Source organism: Coregonus clupeaformis, chromosome 18 (genome assembly GCF_020615455.1).
Source record: "Coregonus clupeaformis isolate EN_2021a chromosome 18, ASM2061545v1, whole genome shotgun sequence".
Classification (NCBI taxonomy): Eukaryota; Metazoa; Chordata; class Actinopteri; order Salmoniformes; family Salmonidae; genus Coregonus; species Coregonus clupeaformis.
The window spans coordinates 27,200,648-27,221,378 of NC_059209.1; the positions used below are offsets into that span (position 1 = coordinate 27,200,648).

At 44.3% G+C, this 20,731-nt stretch overlaps 1 protein-coding gene across 1 annotated transcript in view; it reads left to right on the plus strand.

Annotated features, from left to right (window-relative positions):
* Positions 1-20,731, plus strand: part of LOC121530646 (semaphorin-4C) — an 88,686-nt gene that overhangs the window by 40,856 nt on the left and 27,099 nt on the right. Inside the window, exon 2 of the mRNA XM_041835764.2 lies at positions 17,528-17,729. Coding sequence (XP_041691698.2) covers positions 17,627-17,729 — 103 coding nt within the window. The 5' untranslated portion in view covers positions 17,528-17,626. The remainder of the gene's footprint in view (positions 1-17,527; positions 17,730-20,731) is intronic.

The window sequence follows — 20,731 nt, forward strand, 5'->3', positions numbered from 1 at the left end:
TGAAGTGTTAGGGGCCTCCAATGTTTTAAATGGACTGGATCTTTATATTTTCCACTTGTATCCTGTTTCAGTAAAAATTAAATCAGACCTTCTTCTTGAGTGTCTGATAATCTACCATTTACATAGGAGTGGTTAAAACATGCTAATAACGGTCCTCTGAGTATATCAAACATTTTTTGGTATACCTCGACTGGTATGCCATCCAACCCTGGAGTTTTCCCGGACTTAAAGTCTTTAATTCCATCCAGAAGTTTCTCCTCTGTAATTTCACCTTCACATGAGTCTTTCTGTATGGCTGTTAATTCTACATTATCAATAGAAAAAAATCTCTACAATTAGCTGCAATCAGAGGAGATGGAGGTGACTGAAACGAAAACATATGCTTAAAGTACTTTGCTTCCTCCTTGAGTGAATCATGGGTGACTCCGTCATTTGTAACCAGTTTCAGTAAATTATTTTTGGTAGCATTTCTATGTTGAAGATTAAAAAATAATTTTACCTCCCTCCCTCTTACCTCTCCTTCTTTCTCTTAGTGTGGGCTAGTGAAAGTCCAGCTAGGAACCTTTCTCCCTGAGTCCCCTGGTCCCCGCCTGTGAGAGAGAGAGGGCTCTGCACTGGGCTCAGCATGAGCCGGGCTGGGCCTAGCAGTCAGGTGGAGAGGAGGAGAGAGTGGGAGGGAGGGATGGAGGAAGAGAGGGAGGATGAGTAGGGGCTAAAGTACAATTATCCCCCTAGCAGCTGGGTGGGCAGTCTCTTCCTATAGAGCCAGAGAGCAGAACAGAGCACAACAACACTGTTATCTCCTCTCATCCTTCTCCACTCTCTGAATTAAATAAGGCAATATTCAAATGCCTGCAGGCGTGGATGCAGTCATTCATTTTAGGTAGGACTTGTGTATTCTGTTTTGATTTGGCCCTGAAATGCAAAATAGAGAAACAACTTTTAATGAGCTTAAAATAATGTGGGAAGAATTGTGTATATTTGGTTTAAAGCTGTTTTTTATGTCTCAGAAAGAAAGTATGACTAGTATGGTTTGTGCTTCTGGTTGATGTTTGATGATAGGTAGGGGTTGCGTTGGTGTGTGATGAGCATATTGTGTACATGTTTTTCTGTTGTTCTGTCAGAGCCAGATGTGTATACTGTATCTGTTTGTCTCATAATGAGGGGATAGTGAGCGTGAGGGATGCTAACATGTGAGAGATGAAGCAGTGTGTGTGTGTGTGTGTGTGTGTGTGTGTGTGTGTGTGTGTGTGTGTGTGTGTGTGTGTGTGTGTGTGTGTGTGTGTGTGTGTGTGTGTGATGTATGTGTGGGGGGGTGTGTTTGCGTGTGAAGTTCTCACACATGGCTATGCTGGCTGGTGTTAATGAGCGAGTACAACAATTGTAGCACGGACGATCGAGTGGAGAAATTACACACACACAGACAGACAGACGGAGCGCCTCAATGACAGGTCAGAGAGTGGCTCCCAAGTGGCGCAGCGGTCTAAGGCACTGCATCTCAGTGCTAGAGGCGTCACTACAGATCCTGGTTCGATTCCAGGCTGTATCGCAATCCGGCTGTGATTGGGAGTCCAATAGGGCGGTGCACAATTTGCCCAGCGTCATCTGGGTTTGGCTGGTGTAGGCTGTCATTGTAAATAAGAGTTTGTTCTTAACTGACTTGCCTAGTTAAAAAAAAAAAAAAGAGGGCGCAGGGCAGTGTGCACGTGAGCTTCCGCAGGTCTCTCCACGATTGTCACAAACAGCATGTGTCAATAAAGGCCTGCCAGCACAAGGTCAGAGAGAGTTCAACAGGTGCTGTAGATATGCTCCAGAGGCAGCAACATAGGAGAGACAAAGTCTGACAGCGTCTGTGTGTTAGAAGCCAAATGCAGCCATAGAAATAGTGTATGACAAAGACCCAGATAGGGTCTAAATGTTTTGAGCATTTACCAGAGTGCAGCCTTATTTTGTTCTCTGTGAGAGACGGAACAAGACAGAGAGGCAGAGACAGAGGGATAATGTGTGTGAAAAATAGGCAAAGATAGCCAAATGAATTGTGTGTGAGAGACTGACACAGACAGCCAGAGAAAGTATGTGTGAGCGAGACAGACAGAGAGACAGATAGAGACACAGACAGAGACAGTATGTGTGAGTGAGACAGACAGACAGAGATTGCGTGTGCGTCTGTGTATCAAAGAGCTAGCCACTCTGAGCCAGATGGATTTCCGGTAGTCTGGTTAACTCCTGTGTGATTGAAATGAGCTGAGCTGTGCTGTTGTCACAGGGCGGTTTGATCCATTTCAGCTCTAATGACGGCCAGCCGCTGGCCTGATGGAACTGATAAGGCCTTGATCAAAGTATTATTATTATGGCCGCAGGATGGCTGGAGCACTGAGGCATGGAGAGCCCTGGAGGGCTGGGTAGTGGTGGGCCATCTCGGGGACTGTCTGCTACAGTAGAGGACCCCCAGGGGAGGGGGATGATGAGGGAAGAGGATTCCTAGGAGGATGAGGGCCTGGGGACACTGATCTGAAATACAGTAGCTAGGCTAGCTATATAGTGATATACCTTATGTCTGGCAGGGGACAAGGCTGTGGTTTCTTAAATTGTTTTTGATTGTTGACTGGTCAGTAGGGTTGGATTACATTTATTTCACGAATAAGAAAGTCCATATTGAAAAATAATGGCCAATGTTCAGGTCGTGGATTGAATTTCAATTCATCCCCTGAACTGTCTGAATAAAGAAATATAATTGGCCCCAGCCCTGGTCAGTTAACTAGACCTTACTTGATGTAGTAGAGATGAGTGGGCTTGTGTACAGGTACTGTAGTGACTGTATGGGGACATGAGAGATACAATGAGATGTTGGTAGGGCAGTCGGTTGGTAGGAAGTGTGTGTGTATCTGTCGCTTGTGGGGATGGATGCTGTAGAACTCCCTCATTGCCTCCCATGAGACACACACACACCCAGCCTGCAGCTGATCAAACCCCCTTTGATTATCACTCTTTCATCTGGCCTTGATTTTACACAAACTCTGCACAATCTGCCAGTACATCACACACACATGCGCACACATACACACATTGTCACGTACACACTCTTTAATTCTATCTCTTAGGCACATACACACACACACACACACACACATCCAGTGACACAGTATTTTATGCTATCTGGTAGATGCAGCTCTTTAACACCCACGCTCACTTTGTCTTTAACACTATCACTCACACACACAAGTACACTCAGTCGTCAGCTGCAGCTTTGTTCAGGACAACAGGACAAACAGCGTCAGAGCTGGGTCAAGGAGGACTGTTCATGTGCCAGTCTAGCAGGTCAGAATGAAGCAGTGCACCACGGGAGGTCATGACTTCTCACTTCCTGCTTGCTGTCTGGAGGGCTCTGCTCACACGCAGCCCTCTGGAGTGTGTGTGTGTGTGTGTGTCTATGTGTGTGTGTGTGTCTGTGTGTACTTGTATCCGTGTGTGTTTGTGCTCAGTTTGATACATCCCTGCTACCCCTAGACACTCTTTAAACTTTTTTTGAGAGTGAGTGGAAATGTTCCATAAAAGTTTCCTCAAGCTTTTTTGCTCATATCATGGAGGGTGTGAGGGTGTTTGATCCTGCTCCCTCAGCGCTGAGGTAAAATGGGCTTTGATCTAATGCAGCCGCTGCAATAAAGAGGGGGGATGAGAGAAGGGCAGGGAGGGAGGGAGAGAGACGAGGGAGAGGAGAAACAAAAAGCTTTAACGGTGTGCTGCTGTATAGATGTATTTGTTTTGGGGTTGGAGGGAGGAGGTGGAAGGTGTGGTTCTTTGTACATCCATCCTGCTCTACTCTAGTGTAGTGGTACGTCACAGTCAGTGACCTCTCTCTGCCTAGACACCTGTGACCTCTGGAAAGATCATGGGTTCAAAGGTCACGAGGCCTTGTCATCAGCTGATGAGAAAGGAGGAAGTGATGAACAGGAAGTGAGGGAAGGAGAAAGGAGGAAGTGATGAACAGTAAGCGAGGGAAGGAGAAAGGAGGAAGCAATGAACAGGAAGCGAGGGAAGGAGAAAGGAGGAAGCGATGAACAGGAAGCGAGGGAAAGAGAAAGTAGGAAGTGTTGAACAGGAAGCGAGGAAAGGAGAAAGGAGGAAGCGATGAACAGGAAGCGAGGGAAGGAGAAAGGAGGAAGCGATGAACAGGAAGCGAGGGAAGGAGAAAGGAGGAAGAGATGATCAGGAAGCGAGGGAAGGAGAAAGGAGGAAGCGATGAACAGAAAGCGAGGGAAGGAGAAAGGAGGAAGCGATGAACAGGAAGCGAGGGAAGGAGAAAGGAGGAAGCGATGAACAGGAAGTGAGGGAAGGAGAAAGGAGGAAGCCATGAACACGAAGCGAGGGAAGGAGAAAGGAGGAAGCGATGAACAGGAAGTGAGGGAAGGAGAAAGGAGGAAGCGATGAACAGGAAGCGAGGGAAGGAGAAAGGAGGGCATGAGAAGGACGGAGGTTGACAAGAGAGATGGAAAACACTTAAGAATGGAGATTCCGCTCAGCTCACTTCCTATCCTAGACGCCCCTCTTTCCTAATCCTTTCCCGACATCCATCCATCCATCCCCATCGGATGAAACATTGGTGTGTTTTCCCCCCTGTGGGCCTTGGCTGAATCCAAACACACAAACGAAGCAGCATAATCGGAACATGTGTTTTATTTCTCTCTCAACGTCAGGCTAATTAGCTAGCGTTTGTCGAAACACTGACTGATATTATTAGCCTGCCGTGTCGTTTCTAATTTGTTGAACGTCATTAGCAAGCCCAGTGAAAACAAGTCCCCACCGCCAATCTGTCTGCCTGTCTGTCTGCCTGTCTGCCTGTGTGTCTGCCTGCCTTGAGTTTGCGTGACAGGAAGTATAATTTAATTCTGTGCAATTCAAAGAAATTCCACTTAGTCATAGAACATGAGAGTTTCATTGAATCTCACTGGTAACACTTCCAGATACCAAAGAATATATCACTTTTCTCTGAAAACAGTGTTCATATACTCTTTTAACCGTAGTGCTTAGAATAGCCAATTATATTTTCACCAAACATTTCATTTGCTTGGCTTCTTTTTGGAGGTTTTAGGGTCAACTTCAGGGTTAAACTAACGCATTCTGGAAAATGTAGTATTTTCCCCATATTTAACTAAATTTAAGTGAAATATAATAACCTATAATATTCGCATACAGGTTTTGTTTTCCTTTATCATTAATTTTAAGAGTTTGTCCTGAAAATCAATTGTGTCAACAATATTTTATATGATGTATATAACGACATGTTTGATGTTTTATGTACAATATGTATATTTATATAGACTACACCTAATATAGAATAGAAGAGGCATTGGAATTTCATTTCATTTCACTTAATTAAATTATATTTCCTTTAATTCAAATTCTAATTGCAATTCTGTATCCTGTTTAGTAGTTCAATTCAAATTCAATTCAAATTCAAGAATTGAATTGGAATTTGAGGAATTCTCAATTAAATTCTCAATTCAGCACAACCCTGCTGTCTGCCTCCCTGTCTGCCTGCCTGCCTGCCTGTCTGTCTGGGAAATAGCTACAGTCATGGCAGACATGTTTTGCAAAGCTTAGCAGTTCCCTGAGTTGGAATCTGCTATAGGCTTTTGAGGAGAGATCCCCTGAGTCACCCCCCTTCCCCTCCCTCCTCCCCGCCCATCTCTTTACCCTCACCTCCCCCAGCTACAGTATGTTTACAAAGGGCTAGTCCTCTTAATCCGACCTCCAGGATGCTCACTCAATTTCTTATCTCTCAGCAGAAAGAGTGATAAAAGAGGAGAGAATGCTATTATTGAAGATTTGAGGACTCTCAGCAGCTTGGGAGATAATGTGAAGCCTTTCGCTGCTGGTTCCAGATGCCCTCCATGATTCTAAACACACATGCTCTCTCTCTCTATTTCCCTCCTCTCTATATCTCTCTCTTTCCTTCCTTCCTTCCTTCCTTCTCTCTCTCTCTCTCTCTCTCTCTCTCTCTCTCTCCATTCCTCCCTCCCCCCTCTTCCTCTACTCAAGCCTAAGCCAAAGGCCTCTCCATCCATCCAATAAAACCTAAAATCAGAACTGTGGGCCGTAAGTCATCAGATAGTCTTATCCCGGCCCTCCATTTAAGCCTAGTAATTTAGAGCACATTTAGATGATCTTGGCCTTTCTCTGTCAGTGCGGCTGCTCTTACTTTCCACAAAACTAAATCAATAGAAGTCAGATTGGGTGCAGAATGTGCTGTACAGGCTTTGCATCTAAATTCACACCCCTGTCTCCTAAATGGCAAACTGTACAGAAAGTCTGCACATTAAAGTGGACATTTTAAATTCACATAACATTTGGTGCCGACTTACAGTTGAAAAATATATGGCAAATAGAAATCCAATATGGATGGTGTTAAGAGATAGATGGGAGGTGTTGAATGGAGCTGAAGGATGGGACTAATAACAACCAGATAACTAATGTAAAGCATACTGTGTCCATGATACGTATATAGATTATAGGTTGAGAGCTTTTGTGAAAGAGCACAGTTAGAAAAATATGGCATATAGAAGCAAACCAGATGGACATCATGAAAATTATCGGAGGAAGTTCAGGAGTAAAAACAAACTAAATGTAATTATTGTAGAATTTGACTGTGTCCGTAAGGTGTATGTGGTATGTGTGGGCTGGAAGTGGAGGCCTGGGCGTTGTTGTTCACTGGTTTGCTCCAATTGGGGAAGGGGTGGTGGGGTTGGAGGGTAATGAAGGGATATATAATTTAAAAAAGGATATGTGTGTATGGATGTATGTATATATGTATGTATATACAGTGGGGGAAAAAAGTATTTAGTCAGCCACCAATTGTGCAAGTTCTCCCACTTAAAAAGATGAGAGAGACCTGTAATTTTCATCATAGGTACACGTCAACTATGACAGCCAAAATGAGAATTTTTTTTCCAGAAAATCAAATTGTAGGATTTTTAATGAATTTATTTGCAAATGATGGTGGTAAATAAGTATTTGGTCAATAACAAAAGTTTCTCAATACTTTGTTATATACCCTTTGTTGGCAATGACACTGGTCAAACGTTTTCTGTAAGTCTTCACAAGGTTTTCACACACTGTTGCTGGTATTTTGGCCCATTCCTCCATGCAGATCTCCTCTAGAGCAGTGATGTTTTGGGGCTGTCGCTGGGCAACACGGACTTTCAACTCCCTCCAAAGATTTTCTATGGGGTTGAGATCTGGAGACTGGCTAGGCCACTCCAGGACCTTGAAATGCTTCTTACGAAGCCACTCCTTCGTTGCCCGGGTGGTGTGTTTGGGATCATTGTCATGCTGAAAGACCCAGCCACGTTTCATCTTCAATGCCCTTGCTGATGGAAGGAGGTTTTCACTCAAAATCTCACGATACATGGCCCCATTCATTCTTTCCTTTACACAGATCAGTCGTCCTGGTCCCTTTGCAGAAAAACAGCCCCAAAGCATGATGTTTCCACCCCCATGCTTCACAGTAGATATGGTGTTCTTTGGATGCAACTCAGCATTATTTGTCCTCCAGACACGACGAGTTGAGTTTTTACCAAAAAAGTTATATTTTGGTTTCATCTGACCATATGACATTCTCCCAATCCTCTTCTGGATCATCCAAATGCACTCTAGCAAACTTCAGACGGGCCTGGACATGTACTGGCTTAAGCAGTGGGACACGTCTTGCACTGCAGGATTTGAGTCCCTGGCAGCGTAGTGTGTTACTGATGGTAGGCTTTGTTACTTTGGTCCCAGCTCTCTGCAGGTCATTCACTAGGTCCCCCCGTGTGGTTCTGGGATTTTTGCTCACCGTTCTTGTGATCATTTTGACCCCACGGGGTGAGATCTTGCGTGGAGCCCCAGATCGAGGGAGATTATCAGTGGTCTTGTATGTCTTCCATTTCCTAATAATTGCTCCCACAGTTGATTTCTTCAAACCAAGCTGCTTACCTATTGCAGATGCAGTCTTCCCAGCCTGGTGCAGGTCTACAATTGTGTTTCTGGTGTCCTTTGACAGCTCTTTGGTCTTGGCCATAGTGGAGTTTGGAGTGTGACTGTTTGAGGTTGTGGACAGGTGTATTTTATACTGATAACAAGTTCAAACAGGTGCCATTAATACAGGTAACGAGTGGAGGACAGAGGAGCCTCTTAAAGAAGAAGTTACAGGCCTGTGAGAGCCAGAAATCTTGCTTTTTTGTAGGTGACCAAATACTTATTTTCCACCATAATTTTCAAATAAATTCATTAAAAATCCTACAATGTGATTTTCTGGATTTTTTTTTCTCAATTTGTTTGTCATAGTTGACGTGTACCTATGATGAAAATTACAGGCCTCTCTCATCTTTTTAAGTGGGAGAACTTGCACAATTGGTGGCTGACTAAATACTTTTTTCCCCCACTGTATATGTGTATGTATGTGTGTGTATGTGTATATGTGTATGTGTATGTGTGTATATATATATATATATATATATATATATATATATATATATATACAGTGAGGGAAAAAAGTATTTGATCCCCTGCTGATTTTGTACGTTTGCCCACTGACAAAGAAATGATCAGTCTATAACTTTAATGGTAGGTTTATTTGAACAGTGAGAGACAGAATAACAACAAAAAAATCCAGAAAAACGCATGTCAAAAATGTTATAAATTGATTTGCATTTTAATGAGGGAAATAAGTATTTGACCCCTCTGCAAAACATGACTTAGTACTTGGTGGCAAAACCCTTGTTGGCAATCACAGAGGTCAGACGTTTCTTGTAGTTGGCCACCAGGTTTGCACACATCTTAGGAGGGATTTTGTCCAACTCCTCTATGCAGATCTTCTCCAAGTCATTAGGTTTCGAGGCTGACGTTTGGCAACTCGAACCTTCAGCTCCCTCCACAGATTTTCTATGGGATTAAGGTCTGGAGACTGGCTAGGCCACTCCAGGACCTTAATGTGCTTCTTCTTGAGCCACTCCTTTGTTGACTTGGCCGTGTGTTTTGGGTCATTGTCATGTTGGAATACCCATCCACAACCCATTTTCAATGCCCTGGCTGACGGAAGGTTCTCACCCAAGATTTGATAGTATATGGCCCCGTCCATCGTCCCTTTGATGCGGTGAAGTTGTCCTGTCCCCTTAGCAGAAAAACACCCCCAAAGCATAATGTTTCCACCTCCATGTTTGACGGTGGGGATGGTGTTCTTGGGGTCATAGGCAGCATTCCTCCTCCTCCAAACACGGCGAGTTGAGTTGATGCCAAAGAGCTCCATTTCGGTCTCATCTGACCACAACACTTTCACCCAGTTCTCCTCTGAATCATTCAGATGTTCATTGGCAAACTTCAGACGGGCATGTATATGTGCTTTCTTGAGCAGGGGGACCTTACGGACGCTGCAGGATTTCAGTCCTTCACGGCGTAGTGTGTTACCAATGGTTTTCTTGGTGACTATGGTCCCAGCTGCCTTGAGATCATTGACAAGATCCTCCCGTGTAGTTCTGGGCTGATTCCTCACCGTTCTCATGATCATTGAAACTCCACGAGGTGAGATCTTGCATGGAGCCCCAGGCCGAGGGAGATTGACAGTTATTTTGTGTTTCTTCAATTTGTGAATAATCGCACCAACTGTTGTCACCTTCTCACCAAGCTGCTTGGCGATGGTCTTGTGCCCATTCCAGCCTTGTGTAGGTCTACAATCTTGTCCCTGACATCCTTGGAGAGCTCTTTGGTCTTGGCCATGTTGGAGAGTTTGGAATCTGATTGATTGATTGCTTCTGTGGACAGGTGTCTTTTATACAGGTAACAAGCTGAGATTAGGAGCACTCCCTTTAAGAGTGTGCTCCTAATCTCAGCTCGTTACTTGTATAAAAGACACCTGGGAGCCAGAAATCTTTCTGATTGAGAGGGGGTCAAATACTTATTTCCCTCATTAAAATGCAAATCAATTTATAACATTTTTGACATGCGTTTTTCTGGATTTTTTTGTTGTTATTCTGTCTCTCACTGTTCAAATAAACCTACCATTAAAATTATAGACTGATCATTTCTTTGTCAGTGGGCAAACGTACAAAATCAGAAGGGGATCAAATACTTTTTTCCCTCACTGTATATATATATATGTGTGTGTGTGTATGTATATATATGTATGTATATATATATATATATATACATATATATATATATATTATATATATATATGTGTGTGTATATTTGCGAGAAAAAAAACATATGGGGGATTGGAAGTGATGCAGACAATTACATTGATGGAAGTTACAATCTATCTGAAATATTAAAGCTGATCTACCCCCTAAAAAAAGTAATAAAAAAATTAATTAAAAAAACATTGGGGGCTGTTACGAACCCCGTGGCTCTAAACATCTAGGGTGGATGGACATGAGACCCGTAACATAAATTCATGTAAATTATAAGTGTGGCAGGGAACAGTGAGAACCAATAAGACACAACTACCATGAACTACCGTCAAACACAAAGTGTTTATTTATGAACACACGGTAAGGGTTTGGGAAAAAGGGCTGAGCAGGACCCAAGAAATGAAACAATAGTGTAAAACCCCCTAAACTGATCTAGCCTGCCTAAAGAACCGCTAGGCTACTGCTACCATACAAAAATACAGTGGGTGGTCCGCTCAGGTCTAACTGGTGTTTATAGACAGATTTCGTCCTACGGGTAATGTACGCCCAAGGGCATCTAGCTTAAACCCCCCTTTCCCAAAAAAACACACAAAGCTACTAAACAGGGTAATCATCAACTAGCGAGTACACAACACACAGGACACCACCGTGTCCATACTCACATATGGCAAAAAGTCTCTCTCTCTCAACAAACACAAGTCTAGTTTTTATAAAATGGGATGTGTGATTGAACAAACGAATAACAGGTGGTGCAATTAACAGGAATGTTCACTGATTGGTCCAATCAGCAGACACCTCAACGACCACCAATCAGGAACATACAGGACACCTGTGATTAGGGCAGAAAGAGTAGGAACACACAAAAACACAGGATACCTGTATCCGCAACACTCCCACCCTTAAAAGAGCAAACCAAAATGGTTTGCGACACACGTATTATCACAACACCCAAATTCACAAATCATCCTATCGGGATAACAAAAAAAACCTAGATCATTACACACGAGACAAAGCATCTGCCAACACATTATCTAACCCCTTTTTTGTGGCGGATCTCCAAATTATAATTTTGCACGACAAGTGCCCAACGCATAAGGCGTTGGTTCTGGTTGTACATCCGGTGGAGAAAAACTAAGGGGTTATGGTCAGTATACACTACCACTGGTAATGCACTGGAACCAACATAAACTTCAAAGTACTGCAGAGCTAACAACAAAGCTAGAGCTTCTTGTTCAATGGTGGAATAGTTTGTCTGACATTTGTTAAATTTCCGTGAAAAATAACAGACAGGATGGTCCACTCCACTCTGGTCTTGCTGCAGTAGAACAGCACCAGCACCTCTGGCACTTGCATCTACCTCCAGTTTAAACGGCCGCTCAAAATCTGGCGCAGCAAGAACAGGAGTACTACACAAGAGTGCTTTAGCAGTGTTGAAAGCAGTACAACAATCTTCAGACCATACAAATTTTCTCGCCGGACTGAGGAAATCCGTTAATGGAGCAACTACCGCAGAGAAATTTTTACAGAAACTACGGTAGTAGCCAACCATCCCTAAAAAACGGCGTAGCTCTCTTCTGGTGGTAGGTGCGGGAAATGCGTTTATAGCTGAGACCTTGGCATCTACAGGGCGCACCTGACCATGGCCGACCTGTTTACCAAGATAAGTAACAGTAGCCTTCCCAAACTCGCACTTTGCTAAGTTCAGGGTTAGAGAAGCGGTTGCTAGACGTTCACACACTACCCTTAGAGTGTTAACATGATCAGACCACTCAGTTGAATAAATGACCAGATCATCAAGGTAAGCACTACAATTAGGAACTCCAGCCAATACTGTGTTAACCAGGCGTTGGAAAGTGGCTGGTGCGTTCCGCATCCCAAATGCCATGACAGCATATTGTAGGAAGTGATCTGGGGTCACAAATGCAGAGATGTCGGAGGCACGTGGGGTTAACGGCACCTGCCAGTAACCTTTTAGAAGATCTAATTTGGTTACATAGGTAGCAGCACCAACAGTATCAATACAGTCATCCAGTCTGGGTAACGGGAACGAGTCGGGCACTGTGACAGCATTGACTTTCCGATAGTCCGTACATAATCTGGATGTCCCATCAGGTTTAGGAACCAGAATGCACGGAGAACTCCAAGGACTTGAACTTGGCATAGCCAGGTTATTCTCCAGCAAATAACCGACCTCACCCCTCATTATCTTTCTCTTAGCGACGTTGACACGATAAGGATGTTGCTTGATAGGTGCAGCGTTTCCAACATTAATGTCATGTTCTAACACATTTGTACATGTAGGAACATCATTAAAAAGACATGGAAAGCTGTGTAATAGTCTCACAATATCATCTGACTGTCTGTCCGTTAAATGAATCAGGCTTGACGGGAGAGACAGCAGCATCTCTGAATTGGGCAATCTAGCACACTGCTGCTGAGTATTGCGCAACTCCAAACCATCTCCGTCCACATCATTAACATGACCTCCCACTACAGCCGTAGCAGCAACAGAGACAGCCGACTCGGCCAGTTTCTCTGGACTGTCTACCTGAGTAACGGGTCTGTTGTGGTATGTCTTCAACATGTTAACGTGGCACACACGAGATTGGCGTTTTCTATCAGGAGTCTGTATCACATAGTCAGTTTCAGTTAGTTTCTTTTCAATGACATAAGGACCAGCGAAACGTGCTGACAATGACGCTCCTGGCACAGGCAACAACACAAGAACTCGGTCACCTGGCTGCAGTGAACGAGAAACAGCCTGTGTGTCATAGTGTCGTTTCATCCGTTTCTGTGAGGAAGACAGCGCTTCCTTTGCTAGAGCACAGGCAGCATGTAGGCGCTCACGAAAGCGACTAACGTAGTCCAACACATTTTCTTTCACACACAACTCTTGTGACAAAAACTGATCCTTAAGGACTTTCATAGGTCCTCTCATGGTGTGTCCAAACACCAGTTCAGCTGGGCTGAACCCTAGGGATTCCTGTACTGTCTCACGGACAGCAAACAACACTAGAGGAACTCCCTCATCCCAATCTTTCTCAGATTCCAAACAATATTTACGGAGCATAGACTTCAGGGTCTGATGCCAACGTTCAAGCGCACCCTGAGACTCTGGGTGATATGCGCTTGACACACGGTGTGTAACTGACAAGGATTTTAGCACTTGTTTGAAAAGTTTAGAAAGGAAATTCGTACCCCTGATCAGTTTGTATCACCTTAGGTAATCCAAAAGTTGAGAAGAATTTGATCAACGCTTTACTCACCACCGGAGCAGTAATCCTTCGCAGAGGAATGGCCTCTGGGTACCTGGTGGCCACACACATAATTGTCAACATAAACTGGTTACCAGATTTTGTTTTTGGTAATGGTCCAACACAATCAACCATCACATGTTCGAATGGTTCACCTATGGCCGGTATGGGACAAAGAGGCGCGGGGAAATAACCTGGTTCGGTTTCCCAACTACTTGACAGGTGTGGCAAGTCCGACAGAACTGAGCCACATCTTGTTTTAAACCAGGCCAAAAGAAATGTCGCAAAACACGATCATAAGTCTTGGTGACTCCCAGATGTCCGGACCACTGGTGATCATGAGCGAGGGATAAAACATTTTGTCGAAAGGCTGTAGGAATCACTATTTGGTAAACAGCATTCCAATCTCCGCCAGCGTCAACATGGGATGTCCATTTACGCATGAGGAGATTACCATCAATGAAGTATGCCATGTTTTTCTTCTTTAGCTCGTCCTCTGAGACAACACTAGAAAAACATTTAGCCAGACTAATGTCAACCTGTTGGTTAGCGATCAGCTGCTCACGAGTAACTGGTAACTGTATTGCTTCAGCAACAAGTTCCACATCCTTCTTCCTTTCTCTGGGCTGTTGGTCAGACTGCACCAGCTTACCAGAGGTAGCACCCGAACTATCCTCTGGGTCACACTCTCTGAATAGAATCGTGTCTGACAAATCTACCACTTCACCCACTTGTCGTGCTTGAGCACGTGTGACAGCACAAGCGGGGAACACATCTGGATAACCCTGTGCCAGCTCCTCGGAGAGAGACTGGTCACTTTTATCCAATACCTCCAATATGGGTATTACCTTTCCTCCGGCAATATCGTTACCCATTATAAATGTCACACCTTTTACTGGCAACATAGGACGTACGCCCACTCTGAACAATCCACTGACTAACTCAGAGTGTACGTTCACAAAGTGCAATGGCACTGGGACGAAACCCATTTCAATTCCTTGTACTAACACACTGGAACCACAATATGTATTACTGGACAAGGGCAACACATCAGCTAGTATGAACGACTGCGCCGCACCAGTATCTCTGAGGATTCTAACTGGACGCTGAGACGCTTCATCATCTGATATAGAAACAAACCCCTCAAAAATGAACGGTTCATAACTGTGATCTGGGACAGGGACTTTCAAACCACATTCACTATGAGGCTTCTGTCTTGATTCCGGCCTTACAACCGCATGCGAATCAGCCCAACACCCGTTGGCGGCCTGGCGTGCTGAGGCATCCCCGGCTTGCGTTTAAGCAAAAAGCAATCACTAACCAAATGTCCCACCTTATGACAATAGAAACAGTGACGCACATCTTTTGGGCGTGCTGGATGTACGGCTGGTCGACTAGGACTAAAAGTTAGCAACTCCGCAGCCCTGCTCTCCGTACGAGCCGAAAACACGCTCTTATGCGTCAACACAAACTCGTCTGCCAATACAGACGCTTCCGACAGTGAGGATACTTTCTGTTCGTTCAGATAAACTACAATGCGTTCCGGTAAGCAATTTTTAAACTCTTCTAACAAGATTAACTCCCGTAGAGAGGTAAAATCAGTTACCTTACTAGCACTGTGCCATTTGTCAAACAGATTTCCTTTGTCTCTAGCAAACTCCACATAAGTCTGAGTAGGAGACTTTTTATGAGACCTAAATCTCTGTCGATATGCCTCAGGAACAAGCTCATAGGCACGAAGAACAGTAGCTTTGACCACTTCATAATTCAAACTGTCTTCAAGAGGTAGCGCTGCCAGAACCTCTTGGGCTTTACCTGTTAGCTTACACTGAAGTAATAGGCACCATACCTCGTCGGGCCATTTCAATGCTACCGCTATACGCTCAAACACACTGAAATAGGAATCAACCTCTGACTCCCTAAACACAGGTACCAAGGTGATCTGTCTACTAATATCAAATGTAGCAGACGACACCGCTGGTGAGGCTGGCTCACTAGCAGGCATAGTATGAGCAGAGACTAACCTCGCTGTTTCTGCCTCTAGTTCCATTTTACGCATCTCCAGTTCCATCTTACGCGTCTCCAGTTCTTGATCAAGCCTACGCGTCTCCAGTTCCATCTTACGCGTCTCCTGTTCTGCCTCTAGCTTACGCGTCTCCTGTTCTGCCTCTAGCTTACGCGTCTCCTGTTCTGCCTCTAGCTTACGCGTCTCCTGTTCTATCTTACGCGTCTCCTGTTCTGCCTCTAGTTCCATTTTACGCATCTCCAGCTTGTCTTGCCTGATTTGTGCCCGCTCTTCCGCCTCTATTTGGAGCCGTGTCGAGCGGACATCCATCCTGGCATCACTGTCAGTCAGTGGGGAGAGTGGGTCATAACGGGGCAATGTGGCTGGAGCCTTAGCCTCGTCCTCAGACACTGATGGGCTTACAGGAACAGCAACCACATCCCCTACAGGAGCAGCAGACTCAGGCGGCGGTAACTCAAGCACTCGCTCGTTTAACAATATCGCTAACACTACTTCCCTAACTTCTGCTTTCACTAAACCCCTCGGTATGGGTACAGAAAAGTGGTCAGCCAAAGCCTGTAGATCCACTCTACGGCAATTATCAAAAACCTCCCACGTAGGGTTTTCCAAAAACGCCTCCAACTCAAAAGTAGCCATCCTACTAGCAACACGAGCCGTCGACTACTGAACACACAAAAAAAACAGGTAGTTACAGCTGCTAAGCTCAACACTGAACCAGACACTTGCTAATTTACATGAGTAGCATGGGATAGATAGGATCCCAGACGAGCCCCCACTTTATGTTACGAACCCCGTGGCTCTAAACATCTAGGGTGGATGGACATGAGACCCGTAACATAAATTCATGTAAATTATAAGTGTGGCAGGGAACAGTGAGAACCAATAAGACACAACTACCATGAACTACCGTCAAACACAAAGTGTTTATTTATGAACACACGGTAAGGGTTTGGGAAAAAGGGCTGAGCAGGACCCAAGAAATGAAACAATAGTGTAAAACCCCCTAAACTGATCTAGCCTGCCTAAAGAACCGCTAGGCTACTGCTACCATACAAAAATACAGTGGGTGGTCCGCTCAGGTCTAACTGGTGTTTATAGACAGATTTCGTCCTACGGGTAATGGACGCCCAAGGGCATCTAGCTTAAACCCCCCCTTTCCCAAAAAACACACAAAGCTACTAAACAGGGTAATCATCAACTAGCGAGTACACAACACACAGGACACCACCGTGTCCATACTCACATATGGCAAAAAGTCTCTCTCTCTCAACAAACACAAGTCTAGTTTTTATAAAATGGGATGTGTGATTGAACAAACGAATAACAGGTGGTGCAATTAACAGGAATGTTCACTGATTGGTCCAATCAGCAGACACCTCAACGACCACCAATCAGGAACATACAGGACACCTGTGATTAGGGCAGAAAGAGTAGGAACACACAAAAACACAGGATACCTGTATCCGTAACAGGGGCCAACTTACATCGAGCAATAAAATGCATCTGCGCAGACAGAGATTTTTCATCCATCTCCAAGAGTAAACACAATTAGACATTTTATGCACATTTAGATGTCAACGTCTTTGTTCTCAAATCAGTAAACAGCATCAAATGTTGATTTGGCTCTCTGATAGACACCAGCAGGTGTGGAATGGCGATTCCACAGAATGAGGGAAAGTGGGATATATTTTATAGTGTACTCCTGTTGCATTTTGAGTATTTTCAAACCACGTCTGTGGTAATGTTTGTATTGTTTACCACCAATATTGAAACAGGCTGCCGTTAGCATCGCCTGTCAAAGACAAAACAAGTTTGTTGTTTGACATATTCATTTAGGATAATTATCATAAACTACATTGTGTGTTGAATTGTCCTTGCTTCGACATTCATTTTCTGTGTCTGGTTGATGTGCTGCCAACACACATTCACTTTGCTACCTCGTGTTTCAATGTAATAACTGTCACTGAATTGGCTTGACAGAACTCTGATAAGATGTTTGTGAATGTTGTACGGCTGCTCGGCTGGTGAGATATTGTGGTGGTTGTTCATGATGCTTTAACTTGTGTTTGATCTTTCTTTGGCAGGCTGCCAGAGTCTGTTCCCACACTGTCTATCTCCACTGTCACTCAACATCAACCAGCGAATCAACAGCCTCGCTGAGACTGCCGGGCTCTATCGGAGCCATGGGTGGGGCTAAGGTCCTGATGTTGGTTCTTCTGATTGGTTGGGAGAAGTCGTTAAGTCTCAACTGGAACCCAATACCACGCAAGACCGTCAGATACCATGGTGAGTAGACACGGGCCATACCATGACTATACCTGAAATGGCACTCTATTCACTATATAGTGCACTGCTTTTAACCAGGGTCCATAGGGCTCATTCATAGTCCTGTGTGGCTCCGTTGGTAGAGCATGGCGCTTGCAACACTAGGTTTGTGGGTTTGTTTCCCATGGGGGATCAGTATGAAAAATGTTTGCACTCCCTACTTTAAAGCCAAAATCACACGGAGAGACTCCCCTCAACGGTGTGAAATTTGCGTGCCATTGTCAATTCACACACACTGCGTATGCCAATGTTGTCATGATAAACAGTGGTGTTTGTTCACTATGTAGCTGTTGGGAGTTCCTTAGATGTCCAACTGTTGTTGCTTTGCTAGCTCACAAGGATGTTGTAGCTAATACACTTGAGTTGCTTATAAACAACCAAGTCTCGTTCTTCTACATAAACAGTATACACTCTTGCAATCCGAGTCCTTGAGTTTTCCAGTTGTAGCCTGCCTAGGCTATATGCCTTTGATTGAAATCAACACAGGTAGGCTGCAAGTGTTTTCAAATATGTAGCCTATTTGACTGATAAGCCTTAGCTTACAGCCCAATACATTTTAAACTACATCTTTAGTCTACTTAGCATAGGGAAGAGCATAGCAATTCCTCTAATTCCATTTCTACAAACGACCCACACAATTTATCTGCTTATTTTAGACTTTCTAATTTGACACTCTATGATGCCGTAGACGCCGTTGACGCTCACGGTCTGTCTGTTTTCTCTTATTCACTCAAATGCCTTCTATTTCCTGTGTGAGCACGCTCATTCTCACACTTAAAATATTAACTGTTCACAGTCACTGTGTTTGCTGTTTTCATCTGTCTGTTTTTAAGTCCAGCTGTCAATGAAAAACAATACCAATTGTTAGAAGCTGAGAAAATATAATTTCAGAAGGTGAAGTTCACTTACTTCTGCCTCTTTGTCACTCATATACCACATAACCACCTCACACCTTTATTCTGTCCTTTCCTTTCCTACTTCCTTCACTTTCTTTTCTTTTTATCCCACTCCTCCCTCCTTTCTTTGCTTTCAGCCCTGATAAGAACCAAACAGCCTGTACTATTTTCACAAAGACATCACACTTCAGCTGCACGTATCAAGACTGCTATTATATAAAAGCAGCCTATTTTCTTTCCGTCACACTCTTTCCACTCTCTCTCTCTTTATCCCCCTCTTCACCACACTCCTTTTCCTGTCCCTGACTCTCAACCATCATTGTTCATGTGAGGGGTGTGGATGGGGACACAATGGAAAAAACAATCGACAAGCAGTCAATATCAGCTTCAGAGACACGGCTAGCGGTGACACACAAACTCCTGTTCACTCGACTCTAGTCAATCCGCAGGCTCATCCCAGACCAATAAACAGATTTGTTAAACATTCAACAGGCAATGCAAACAGCCAGAGAGAGAGGGAGAGAGAGAGAGAGAGAGAGAGAGAGAGAGAGAGGAGCAGGGAGCAGACTGCCATAAAAGGATATAAATATCTTCACAGGAGTGAGAGGAGCAACGCAGTGAGAAAGAGACAGAAAAGACAAACACACAGTGCAGAACGTCTACAGTGTTTTATGTCGCGTGGAGCTGTCTCTCTGCACACGCAGATCACATAAACGTCAACTGTGTGTGTGCGCGTGTTGTTTAGTGGGACGAGAGAGAGAGAGAGAGAGAGAGAGAGAGAGAGAGAGAGAGAGAGAGAGAGAGAGAGAGAGAGAGAGAGAGAGAGAGAGAGAGAGAGAGAGAGAGAGAGATAGGAGTGTGTATAATGCTTAGCCTAGCAGTCTGAGGGATTTAGTGCTGCCAGGCAGTTTGGGGTGGGTGGTGATGGGGGAGGTTTAGGGAGGGGAGAGATGGGAGCAGAGATAATATGTATTCCCTCTCTCCCCCCCACACCCCACCCAGGCCCAAGCCCCACCTCTATAATTATGTGTGGCTAAGTAATTTGGGCTCCGAAAGGGAAAAAACACAAACACTTTTTAAAAAATTACTGCTTCTTCCCTCTCTCTACTTCTCCTTCTCTCACTCTCTCTGTATCCTTCTATGTCTTTCCTTCTCTCTCTGCTCTGTCTGTCTTTCATTCTTCTCTGTCTTTCCATTTCTCTCTCTCCTTCTCTCTTTCCTTCTCTTTCTTTTCCACTCTTCCCTCTTTCTCATTTATCTCTCACATACACTCCGGTACACCTCCCTCGTTGTGCCCTGATTTGAGCACGCCTGACTGGATTATCCATTAGCTGGTTATTTTCAAACACTTAACGGACACAGACACAGCCCCGCTAGACGCTACTCGCCCCAGCCTTTCCTGTGGCCCAGTCAGAAGCAGTTAAAATTGATTTTGGGGGGGTTGTCCCCCCTCTCACCCCTCTCCCAGCCCAACCCCAATGACAGCTCTGTAAACCAGCTCCACACAAAGTACAGCAGCTGTAGTCGGAGAGAGAAGTCTGAGAGAGAAGTCTGAGAGGGAGAGGGAGAGAGCGAGAGAGGGAGAGAGCGAGAGAGAGAGAGAGCGAGAGAGAGAGAGAGAGAGAGAGAGAGAGAGAGAGAGAGAGAGAGAGAGAGAGAGAAACTCCCATATCTATTGGGTGAAATACCCAATAGTGTGCCATCACAGCAGCAAGATTTGTGACTTGTTGCCACAAGAAAAGGGCAACCAGTGAAGAATACAACCGTTTATTTATTTTCCCTTTTGTACTTTAACTATTTGCACATCATTACAATACTGTATAAATACATAATATGACATTTGAAATGTCTTTATTCCTCTGAAACTATGTAAACATATGTTTCCCATGCCAATAAAGCCCTTTGAATGTAATTTAATTGAGTGAGAGAGAGAGAGAGAGAGAGAGAGAGAGAGAGAGAGAGAGAGAGAGAGAGAGAGAATGTTTACTGTTCATTTCTGATTGTTTATTTCATTTTTGTTGATTGTTTATTGTGAAATAATTTGGCAATGTAAACATATGTTTCCCA